The following is a 13267-nucleotide window of genomic DNA, read 5'->3' as shown; positions in this document are numbered from 1 at the left end:
AAAGTTTTCAAAAATATATATACATAGTGATTTGAAACATAGTAATATGCAATTTAAAAATCGATCAGATGAACCAATAACTATGACATTATTAGAGACATTGCGATCTTCTTGACATTGAATTTTGTGGGCCATTCTCAAAATTCTGCCCCAGTTAACTAGACGAATTTCTCGCTATTCCGCGTACATTGCTGTTGGCTGAACTTGCTTTAAAATTTTGAGGGTCCTCAAAATTCTGCCCCAGTTTTTGATTATGGGGAAAATAAATTTTTTATTGAATTGTGACCGAACTCACAGCGCTGCCTACGTATTCCCTCTTAAATGGGAATCAGGTCAAGCGTAGTTCAATTACATCATATGAAGAAATGCAAACAGTTTACATATAGTATCTTTTGACTACATCTGAATTGATAGGCTTTGGCCAAATTTCTCCGTCCATCTCTGCGAGTATGAGTGATCCTCCTATTAGTACCCTGTGAACCATATAAAGACCTTGTCAGTTGGGTGAGAATTTTCCTTTGGCTTCAACCTGATGGGGAAAGATCCGTTTTAGCACCAGCTCTCCCGGTGTGAACTTTCTAGGTTTGACCCTTTTGTTAAAAGCTCTAAACATTCTGTTTTGATAGAGTTGACCATGACATACTACATTCATTCTTTTCCCATCAATGAGAGCTTATTTCTCATAGAGGCTCCTTATCTATTATGCATCACTAAGTTCAGCTTCTTGTATAATTCTCAAAGAAGGAATTTCTACCTAGGCGGGGATGACGACTTTAGTACCGTAAGCCAATAGGTAAGGAGTTTACCCAATTGACATGCGAACTGTGGTACAGTATCCCAATAAGGCAAATGGTAACTTCTCGTGCCATTGTTTATGATTCTCTACCATCTTCCTTAGTATCTTCTTGATGTTCTTGTTTGACGGCCTGCACGTCTCCATTCATTTGAGGCCTGTATGCTGTAAAATTCTTGTGCTTGATTTTGAAGGTTTCACACAAGGCTTTTATCAAGTCACTATTGAGATTGGCAGCATTGTCAATGATGATGGATTCTAGAACCCCGAATCGACAAACAATACGATCCCTAACAAAATCTACGATGGCTTTCTTGGTTACAGCTTTGCAAGTTGCAGCTTCAACCCATTTTGTGAAATAGTTGATGGCCACTAGAATGAACATGTGCCCATTTGAAGTGGTGGGTTCGATTGGACCGATGACATCCATTCCCCAGATAGCAAAAATGCCAAGGTGCACTTGTTGCATTGAGTTCATTTGGAGGTACCTGTATCCTACCTGCATGTATCTAGCATTGGTGACATTTCTAGACAAACCGGATGCAATACATTTCCATAGTCATCCAAAAGTATCCGGCTCTGAGTATCTTCTTGGCTAGGATGAAACCATTCATATGTGGGCTGCAGGTACTGGCATGTATCTCGTCAAGTAATTTGGAGGCTTCTTTGGCGTCAAAACACCGTAATGGCCCTAGATCAAGAGTTATTCTATACAGAATTCCTCCTCTTTGAAAAACATGGTTGGACAACCTCCGAAGTGTGCGTTTGTGAGTATGGTTTTCGTGTTCCAGATATTCTCCTTTTGCAAAATACTTCTTGATATCATGGAACCATGGATTTCCATTCATTTCTTCTTCGACATTAGCACGATAAGCTGGCTGATTATGTATTTTTACCAGAATGGGATCGATGAAATTCTAGTCCGGGTGTTGTATCATGGAGGACAAAGTGGCTAGTGCATCTGCGAATTCATTCTTGATTCTAGGGACATGTCGAAACTCTATCTTTGTGAACCTCTTCATCATCTCTTGTACGTGATGTAGATATGGTAGTATCTTGGTATTCTTCGTAGCCTATCTCCTTGTACCTAGGAAAGCATTTGAACTCATTATAGTGCGCATCGGCTAGAGGCGGCGGACATTAGGCCGGTGGACGATTCTTTTTACTCAGTGAATGTTATCGAATCTCTCATTCTATAGGAGTAATAAGTAGAAAAGGGGATTCTTTAGGCTACTCCGCGGAAGTGTCAATGCGAAAGAATGGTAGTATTCAACTTTCTATTGTCAATGTTCAAGTTCTTTGTCTTAGCTTATCATATTCTTCTTGAATTGTCTCGAATTACCTACGGAGTTTGAGGGGTTCACTAGAATTTTGATTCCTTCTCCATTTCTCAGAGCTGGGAAAGGTAAATATTACTATATTCTTTCTTCCCTCTTTTCTTCCTCTCTAACTTCACACTCGTTCTAACCCAACAAAAAAGGGCAGAGTTCCATTTGGTGGGTGGGTCTAGGGCGAACGAAAGAGATGTGTAGCAGAGGGCAGGTGAGGCATTGTGTCGTCGAATAGAAAGAAATTGGCTCTTCTATTTCTTAATAGGAGTGCCCCTATGTTAGCAGGACATTTCTTCCAAGAACAAGGTTTAAGTTAGTGCACTAACTGGTAAGTTAGAAGGAGCGAAAGCTACTCGACCTGACGGGAGAGGAGACCAAAGGAAGCTGGTTCACCTTCTCTACTCCGTTACAACATAGGTCATTCCATTCTCGAATGAAAATATTCCTAAACTGAAGTCAAGGAGGAAAGTTCCATTGTGTCCTTCAAAGATCGATCAGATAATTGCGTGAGAGATGTAGAAGTCATAAAGAAATACTTTCAGTAACACTTATTCCAACAACACTGAAATGGATATCGTCGGAAGACTTGCAACAATTCAAGAATCAATTCAAGCCGTCGAAAACGAAATAGAACAAAGGCAACAAACCCTTGCTGCCTTTTGGGAGCACCTGCCTCCCATCAATCCTGCACTTGTGGCTGCAGCCATGCAGCGGATCTGGGACCTAATTAGCGTCCTGGAAGACAGGAAATAGGCCCTTCAAGACTTTACCAGTATTTTCTAAGCTATTTCGTTGACAATTGATTCAATTCGGATCCTGCTCATCTACAATTTTTGTCCCCATATTCTGGGTGTGCCATGGAGGACTTCCTTATTATTAATAGCAGAGAAAAGAGAACTCTGCCTTCTCTTTCGGTGGATTAGATTAGTTAGAGGACTTCTTTTAGCTCTAAGACTAGGGATCTAAGGAATTGGTGGAAAATCCAGAAAAGCGAAAATCCCACTCTTAGAACATTGTTAAAAGAGGAGAGCCGATCTTGCACACTATGTCATGAGTGAACCTAGGCTCTTCAAGACCAGTCTTTCACTCCTAAGAAGTGGGAATAGGAGTCAATCAATGACTAAAATTTCTTAGAAAAATTGCCCCATGCCTTATCTCTTATGGATTCCATCTCTCTCTTTTTCGATCCGAAGCCGATAGGAAGTGAAAGTCGCTGAGGTAAGTTTCGATAGAGCTAGGTGGGAGAGAACAGACCTACTGTTCTTGATCCCATTCTATACGCACACAATTTTTTTAGTAACAAGGTAACAAGAAGCGGGCTAAAGCCACAAAAAGGGGACAAGATTCATCGATTAGGTGGAAGCAAGGTTTGTGACTCTTTGATCATCTACAGATTGATTACTCTCCTTTGAAAGTGAAGCCTGTTTGAAGGCAAGTCATGGTATCCAAGATCGGACATCGAAAGGGAAGGCACGGTTTCAAAGGGTTTCCTATCCCAATTCAACATATTCCTTTTTTTGCTCCTACTTGGTAGCAGACTTGTTTGTGAGCTTGGTCCGATTTTGATTCATAAAGCCCACAGAGCACAAACATGCCTGAATCACAAATCACCAGCAATTCCTGGATATTCATGTTGACAACCAAATTGAGCCCCAATATGTAGGCTTCATACTCTGCCATATTGTTGGTGCATGGAAACCTATGTTTTGCGGTCATATGGTAGTGTTGACCATTTTCTGACACCAAAACAGCTCCGATATCGACTCTTTTGAAAATTGCAGCTCCATCGAAAAACATTCTATAACCGTCGTAGGCTTCAGCGATATCATCTCCTACGAATGACACTTCTTCATTATTGTTCGTATTCCCCTCCTACATGATTTTCCTCGAGATGGTCTGCTAATGCTTGTCCCTTGACTGCCTTCTAAGTTACATAGATGATATCAAACTCATTTCACAATATTTGCCATTTGGCTAGCTTTCCTATAGGAATAGGCTTCTGAAAGATATACTTCAGAGGATCTATGCTTGATATGAGATATGTGGTATAAGCACAGAAGTAGTGCCTCAACTTCAAGGCTATCCACTTTAGAGCACAACAAGTGCGTTTTAGTAAGGAGTACTGTGCTTCATAAGGCGTGAACATCTTTCTTAAATAATATTCGGCCTGGTATTTTCTCCCTGTCTCTTCATGTTGCCCCAAGACACAGCCGAAAGACCCATCTAATACGAAAGGGTAGAGTAGTAATGGTCTACCCGATTCTTGCGGGACTAGGACTGGTGGTGTCGAAAGGTACTCCTTTATTTTGTCAAAAGCCTTCTGATAGTCTTTACTCCAGCTAGTTGCAACATCTTTCTTAAACATTTTGAAAATCCGCTCACATATCATAGTTGATTGTGCTATGAAGCGCCTGATATAGTTAAGACGTCCCAAGAAACTCATCACATCCTTTTTGTTCTTTGGTGATGGTAAATCCTAGATAGCTTTGACCTTTGATGGGTCCAATTCAATTCCTTGGCGGCTGACAATAAATCCTAACAATTTCCCAGCAGGAACTCCAAAGGCACATTTTGCGGGGTTTAGCTTCAAATTGTATTTTTGCAGCCGGTTAAAGATCTTTCTCAAATCTGCAATTTGATCTGTCGCCTTCTTGGATTTGATGATGACGTCATCCACATGTACTTCTATCTCCTTGTGTATCATTTTATGGAAAATAGTTGTCATTGCACACATGTAGGTGCCCCAGCATTCTTCAGACCGAATGACATTATTTTTTAGCAATATACTCCCCATGGTGTAATGAATACTATTTTTTCTGCTTCTTCTTCATCCATTCAAACCTGATGATAACCCAAGAAGCAATCAACAAAGGACTGGAGCTCATGCTTGACTCAATTGTCGATTAGTATGTGTATATTTGGTAGTGAAAAATCATTTGTGGGACTTGCTTTGTTTAAATACCGATAGTCGACACATACCCTGACTTTTCCATCTTTCTTCGGAACAGGCACAATGTTGGACAACCAAGTAGGATATTCAACTACCTTGAGGACCTTAGCTTTGATATACTTGGTGACTTCTTCCTTGATCTTCAAACTCATGTCTGGTTTGATTTGTAGGTAACTTGTGAGCCACTAAAGATGTGCTCAACTTGGTCATATCATCATACGGCCATGCGAAAATGTCCTCATTCTCTCTTAGGAAACGATTGTACTCTTCCTTCTCTAATGGCGACAAGTGAATGCTTGTGCGAGTTTCTTTGACAGTTTCAGAATATCCCAAGTTGACTATCTCAGTCATGTCCAGGTTGGACTTAGGTTTGTTCTCAAAATTCTCAACTTCTCTGACAATATCATCAGGTATCACATCTTCCTCTTATTACATGTCACAATCGTTGGTTCATCAAGGTACGAAATAGTAATGCTGTAGAGAAAAAGATATGAAAGATAATAATAGTAATAATAAAACATCAAACTGTTGATAAATGTTGAAACGTTAAACAAAGTAAATTTTAATGACTTCAAACAATGTTTTCCAAAGCTAAATACTGAAAGAAAGATGTTTTAAGCAAAAATGCTAAAAAGAATTGTTTTCAAAATGAATAACACTAGCAGCCATGCTACCCGGGGACTCATCTGGCCTGGATGGTGTGGCAGTACAATTTTTGAGAACTGCTCCATTCTCCACCATCTGAATGATGAGGCCCTCTTCTTCCTCCTCCTCAACTATCACATTGCAGTCCATGTCTTCGCCCTCCAAGTATAAGTTCCTTAGACCAGCTAGAACTTCGTCTTCTTCAGACCCCCACATCATGTCGCCTTATGAAAGGATTAACTCAAATGTGGTACTAGCTGCTCAAGAGTGTAATAAGGACCACGCCATGGCAGCGACCAATCATCAAATTCCTTCAAGGTATACTGATATCCAAGCCCAAAGGTTGTTGCGTGATACTTTGGCGATTTCAGTTTCGTAATGCCTTGGAGGTTCTTCCCGAGCCCTTTACCAGATTCATATCCTAACCATGCTAGTATGCTTTCTATTTTGCTGCTCCATCACTTGTCCTTCTCAATTGCGTTGATGCGCTCGATACAGTGTTAATTCTTCCCACCTAACTTCATTCTATTTTCTACGACCGGAATAATTTGGTTGGTATAGCTGAGATTACTATCGTCTCCATGAATGATCACTTCCTGATAATTTCATTCGAACTTTACAGCCCAGTGAAAAGTAGAAGCCACGGCCCCTGCGGCATGTATCCAAGGTCGTCCCAACAACAGATTGTATGAGGTGGATATGTCTAGCACTTGAAATTCAACATTGAACCAGGTCATACCCATCTGCAAGCATAGATTAGTTTACCCAGTAGTGGCCCTTTGAGACACATCGAACGCCTTCACGTTCATAGTCCCTGCTTGTATTTCATGAAAACATTTACCCAACCTTTTCAGAGTTGTCAGTGGACATATGTTGAGACTGGACCCTCCGTCTATCAAAACCGTGACAGTGAATTTATCCTCGCATTGCACCATGATATGCAGTGCCCTATTGTGGCTTAATCTCTCTGGTGGCAATTTGTCTTCATGAAAGGTGATCTTGTGGCTCTCCAGTACTTGTCCTACTATGTTAGTTATCTCCCCACTGGTGATATTGTTAGGAACATAAGCTTCATTAAATACCTTTATTAATGCATTCCTATGTGCCTCGGAATTCTGCAGTAATGGTAGGATAGATATATGAGTAGTAGTTTTGTTTAGATGGTCTACCACAAAATATTCCCTCACTTGAACCTTTTTCTAAAGATCACCCGGATCAGTTTCAATGATGGGTTATTTAGCAGCAGCTTCTCTACTCGTCCCTCCCAAACTCTCAGGTGTATAAATTCTGCCGGTCCTGGTCATTCCTGGTGTCGCACTAGATTCTTCCATTTTTGCTTTTCCTTTCCTCCTGGCTTCTGCAACATAATCCCAGGGTACGACATTGGACTTAAAGGTTGGTGCGGATGATACCTTCACAGTGAAGGGTGTGTCTACTTCTGCTTCAAACAGAGTAGGTGTAGTTGTATGTGTTGTTACTTTAATTTCGAACGGAGTCGATACGGATACTGCAGAAAGTATCTGTTGGTTTCTTCTTGAGGTTTTGTATGTAGAAAACGTCCTGTACATTTTCTATATTAAACCTGAATCGATCCATGAAGTCTGATGCCATGCTTACCCGTCTAACCCACTTCTTGGGATTTTGACTAATGTACCAAGATAGGGCGTCTCCTGTGAGACTTCTCTTGAATAGTGTCATGCAGATCCTCTCATCTTTTCCGACTCCTACGAGCTTTTCATGGTATGTTCTTAGATGCACCTTTGGGTCACCTGTTCCGTCAAACATCTCGAACTTAGGAGGTTTGTATACCTCTGGCAGTTCCACATCGGACGGAACACACAGATCTTTATAATTCGAACCATCAATGCCTTTTCCTCCATCGATACCCTGGACTCGTCTTTTGAGCTTCTTAAGTTCCTCTACCATATTCTTGATGAGCAGGTCCTTATCGGCATATTCTGGTGTGTATGAGGTTTGTTGAGTGGGGTGAGGTAAGGTTTTTACGTATATGGGTTGTTTTGGTGGATACCGGGGTTTTTGTTTTTTTGGAAATCCACTAGGCAAATGCCTAGGGATAATTTTTTATTAATAACAGAAAAGAAAAATACATCAATTAGGAAAAGTACAAATAAGGGGGACAATAGCATCGGTATTGTTACCCATATAACACAAATTGGGCTAACCTTACTGTACTAATCCTATTGAGGCTTGTCAACCTCGCCTATTAACAAGAATGTAAAAAATATGAACTTGAAAGGACTAAATATTCTATGATCATCACTGAGTTTATAACATACTCTGTGATGATATTACATATGAGGATACTAATAAAGTGGTAGAATAAAATGTAGTACCCATTTGATTGTTGTCCCTTTTTTTCAACCTTGTAAAATCTTCAATTTTTACTTCTTTGTCATTTTCATCTACCTTTTTAAAAAAGTATTCAAGAATCATCGTCTTTTTTTTGACCGGTTGGACCTCGCTGACGAAGTTGGGGTAGCCTGTTTTTGTTTGGCAGCTCTCATTGGAGGTCGCCTAATACCGGGGGTTTGAGTGTAGTGTTGATCATTGGTTGAATTCAGTAGATCATGAGTAGATTGTGGTGTATTTTGAGTAGTATGGTAGGTAGTTGTTTGTGGATACTGAGTTGGGTGTTGTTGGTGCTGAGGAGGAGTTAGTATTGGCAGAGGAATAGGATTTTGGGGAGGCGTGGCGTATTGGTGAGGTGTGGGAGGATTTTGTGGATGTTGGTTTGGTGTGTTTTGAGGGGGTTCTTAGTTCTGGGCATTTTGTTGGTTAATATCCGGGACGTTTAAGGTGAGGGATAGGTTTTCCAAGTAGTAGACCTGCTAAAGTTCCCCTTGCAATTCTAGTATTTTCTTCTCCAGCCACAGAACCAAAATCGTTTTGCGCTGAAGTACTCTGACCATCTGAAGTTTCAACATTCTCCACATACGCGACATTATCTTTCCTGATACCACTTATATCATCCATCTTAGCCTTTCCCTTACTTTTAGGATCACTTGGAGGAGGAGGTGGGGGAGGACCTCTGAATATGGTATGATATGATGATAATGTCAGCATGCACGAACTAACCTTAGAGAATGGGAATAATTAAAACAAAGACAAAGCAAAAAGGTAGACAAGTAAGTAGGAAATTTTGGAAAGGATATTTGCAGTATTTAAATATGCATTATAAATTTGTGTCCTAATTTCGGGGACCTCATTGTTCTTGAGGTAGACCTAGCGATACGTAGATTTGCAGAAACTTAATGTTGATAATTGCCTCATTTCATTAATGTAATAAACAAGTCAAACCTCTAAACAAAAATAATAAAAGGAGTTAATAATGTCACTTTCCTTATTACAATCAAATTCTAAAACGACACTAGAAAAGCAAGTAATAATAATTCTAATCTACTTGGTCTTGGATGGACATTCTCCAAGCTTGGCCTTCTTGGTCCCATCAATCAGATTCCCCAGGTTGCGCATGTCCAGCAGCATATACGCCCTCTATAGGTGTCCTCCTTCGTTTCCCTCTGTATTTTGAAAATGCATGATCCTTTTCCTCATCGTCCCCCACAAGTTCCATCAGACCCTGTTCTAAGTATTCCAACCTCTCCGTTGATTTTGTAGCAATTTCCCTCCATTCATTGATTGATTCCATATCTAACTTGTGTTGTTCCAGATGCCTGGCCTCGAACTCAAGGAACTTTTTGCGCAACCTCTTGTATTTCACATGTGCTTCGGCAACTTCATCTATGACCCTGTTTCCTCGATCGACTCTTGGCTTGACTTCCCCCATTATGTCATCATCCAACCATGATAGGTAGAAATACGCATGATCGGCATGGTACCGATCTAGCTCAATGGTATCCTTTTCCACAATAATCTTCAAATGCCAAATGTGTTCGGCCTCACACTTGTATGGAATGGCATCTGCTTGAAAATCTGCTTTGTAGTGACTCATCTTGGAAACTTGCGATATAACTTGTTTTCTCCCTGCCTGTCTCATGACTCTAATAGGAACATAAGGATATATGCCCCTAAAACCGATCATCACAAAATGAGAAACATCTCTAGACCTAATGATGAATTCGCTAGTAGGGAACCACTCGAACATCCAATGGACCTTATCATCAGCCAGATTGCTGAAAAAGCGTACCTAATCTACAGGGTTTTCTGGTTGTGCAAACCTGTCTGAGATGAAAGTCATTCTTTCTAGATGGTGGAAAGTTATGTGGTCATTCCATAGTCTTTGTGGAAATTCTTGAAGGTACTATCCTCTTTGAAGATGCTCTAACAACCATATCTACAGCAACAAATTACAACTCAAAATGTCTAAATCCCTTCTTGAAACTGTCCAGGGCTCGGTATATCTCTGCTATGATCATTGGGACAGTAGTGTAAGTTTGTCCCGCAATCTCTTCCATTAAAGTCTTGGTTACCATACCCAACTGAGTGTGAATTCTGTCTCCTTAGATTGGTAATACTATCATACCCAAAAAACAGATGATGAACACAAAAACCCGACGATGAGTCCAGCCTAGGGAAGTGCAAGCAAACTCATCACGAAAAATACAATAGGAGGTGCTATGCCCATATCGCTCGTAGAGAAAGTCGAAAGGTATGTAGGACTTCTTTAGGTATACTAACTCGTCATTCTTTCTAAGACCCATCATTTTCAGAAACCCCCTAGAAGTGCGATTTTCTGGTACCAATAGACTAGGGCTATCCAAGGGTAGCCCAGTGAAACCTCATATTTCCTCCATAATGGGAGTCATCTCTACATTTCCAAAATGAAGGACGACCCTTTCTCCGTCCCAGAACATGGTAGCAGCCTCGATCAGTACATTATTTGGCTGAATGTCTAGCAATGAGGGTAAATTTTCGAGAACCCTATTCACATGATTTTTATCGTTTGGTGAAAGATTTTCCCACCAATCTAGCAATAAAGGTGGTATACTTCGGACCATGCCAAACCTAGGGACTTCGTGCCTCATTTTCTGCAAAATAAACAAAGTTAGCCCCGTCCCCCCAACGGGTTTGACTACTTACACATTAATGATTAGCATATCGGCACATTTTCTCCAGATAATGCACATATCACGATCATACCCGCTGGGATTAAAGAAATCCCGATGGGCTTTGGACAAGGTTTTCCTTAGAGGGTTATTATGCGCACAACATACTAACCCATGCTAGGGTTAAGCATGATGCATGTACAGTTATTATCAGAGTAAGGTTTTTCTATAGAAGTCTAGACTGGTACCCTCAAACGGACAACTTGAGAGGGAAAGGCATGAAACCGTCAATTGCACCACTAATCGACTAGTTTTATCACAAATAAGTTTTTTCAAATTTAAAAGGGTAATATAGGAAAAGCGAGGATACTCGTCAAGTGACACTACGGTATTAATTACGTACGAGTGGAATATGATGCAGAGCATGTAATTATGCTTAAAGAGAAATAACATCTTGTAAAGTATTTACATGATGAAAGCGATAAAATGCAGTATTTAATAATTGTAAAAACAGAAAGAAATAAAAACAAGAGAGGAGTTAGTTCAGTTAATGGAAAAACTATAGTAAAGCGATAACAAGACATAAAGATTGAAACCAGCGAATAGGATTTGCATATTATAACAAGATTAAGGGAAGAATTGCATATAAAAGGAGAATAGGAAAAGGGGATGTGCATGTAACAAATAAATGGTGAATTTAAGCATAAAATAACAAAGGCATGCTTATCGAGGGAGACTAATTCACATAAACCAAGTTCATTATGGTAAGAGCCTACTGACATCCCCAGCAGAGTCGACATGCTGTCACGCCTCCTTTTTCTCGAGAAATCGAATTTCGACATTGACAGCTCTTCTAAGGAAGGGAAAGAACGGTTATTAAAAGAGAGTCGCCACCTAATAGATTAAGGTGCGTTAGGGCACCTATTGCAAATGACTCAGGTTTACTAATTGCGTCACAAAAGATCGGGTAAGGGCTCAAATTACCTCGAGGAGAAGGTGTTAGGCACTCCTTGAGGTCCATAACGGTGGTCCCGGCCAAACGCAAATCACGTGAATTAGTTTAATAGAGAAAAGAGGGAATTATTTTAATAGGAATGGGGGGTCCTAAGGTGTTTAGCCTAAAGGATCACCCCGCACAACATAAATAATACTTTGTAACTCCCCAGGACGGGGGTGTTACTCATATTATTCAGCGGGCACAGACTATCATATCTACTGCCCAATTAATATCTTTAAGTTATTTACCTAAAATCTCTCTAATCAATTCTAAATTGCGCCCTATGCGTGCACTACCCGTCCCTTACCTATGGTCCCGGAGGCATTTGGACCTCTATTTTGGATGGTTCTGGACTCAACTTAGGTTGATCAAAAAATGGTAAAACTAAGCGACACACAAAAATAAGTTGGACTTTTATGTCCTACAGGCATGATCTCTAGGTGATTCTGAGTTCTAATCATACTGGCAGCTGTGTAAAGTTATTTCTAAGTGACTCTGTAGTTGCCTACTGATTATAATTACAAGCGGTTAAACCTATAGACATGTTATGTAGGACAATTATTCAGCAGGTGATAGTGGTAACAACGAAGGATATTCAGAATTACTCAGTTGTTCCTATAGCCATGCTTTCTAGTGACAATCACCTAGACGCTACAAGAAGTTCCAATTTTAGTACTTAATGCATATGGTAATTAACCTATGGACATGAGTTCTACATCTGATGATTGAAGCTGTTGTTAGTTCTTATAGACATGCATACTAACTGACCAAGTGTGACAATCAATTAAACTTACTACCATGATTTCTAAAGTGGCAAATTTGAATATGCTATAATGAAAGTTGAACTTTAGTTATTTTATTTCATATAGACATGGTGTCTAATTATGTAAAGCAAAGTAGGCAGGATATTCACAGAACTTATTTGAGCTAAAGCAAATCGCTATAAGCAGGTTATCTACAGAGCATATTTGAGCAAAAGTAAACCCCTATAGGCAGGTTATCTAACACGTAATAACAAACAGTAAACATCTAGGCAAGTTTTCTACCATACAATAGCAAAATGTTTTGAATAAAGTGAAGCCTATAGGCATGTTATCTAACATACAATAGCACAAAGTAAACACCTATAGGCATGTTATCTACCCATTTCATGCAAAATATAAAAAATAAGTCCATTTTGAAATTTATTATTGCCCCACTTGTTATTACAAATAATTATTACAGGCCAGAATCGGATGAGTGAATTACAAGGTATATAACTATAGGAAGCCTGCAGCAGGCCCAAATACGATCGACAAGCCAGGCATTCAACTCATAATAACTCTCAAAGCCTATGTTCATTGATAAATATTGACCAGTAGTGAATGAATCACCTCTATCTCAAGGATAAGCATACAAAGCCCAAATCTCTAGTGTGTTAGAGTTCTCAAAGGCTTCAAGAACCTTGGGCAGTGCTCACACTAGAGAGGAATGATGAGAACACTTCAAGGAAAACTATGGACAAAATCCTGGTGTGTCAGAGTTCAT

At 39.9% G+C, this 13267-nt stretch overlaps 1 protein-coding gene across 1 annotated transcript; it reads right to left on the bottom strand.

The window, feature by feature from the left end:
• Positions 1-872: 872 nt before the first annotated feature.
• Positions 873-1298, bottom strand: LOC138885537 (uncharacterized). Its single transcript, XM_070166495.1, has one exon. The coding sequence runs from the start codon at positions 1296-1298 to the stop codon at positions 873-875; it is 426 nt and encodes a 141-aa protein (XP_070022596.1).
• Between the last annotated feature and the right edge of the window lie 11969 nt (positions 1299-13267).

Source organism: Nicotiana sylvestris, chromosome 2 (assembly GCF_000393655.2).
Source record: "Nicotiana sylvestris chromosome 2, ASM39365v2, whole genome shotgun sequence".
NCBI lineage: Eukaryota > Viridiplantae > Streptophyta > Magnoliopsida > Solanales > Solanaceae > Nicotiana > Nicotiana sylvestris.
The sequence above is the reverse complement of the archived record's forward strand: the minus strand, read 5'-3'. Positions and strand labels throughout refer to the sequence as shown.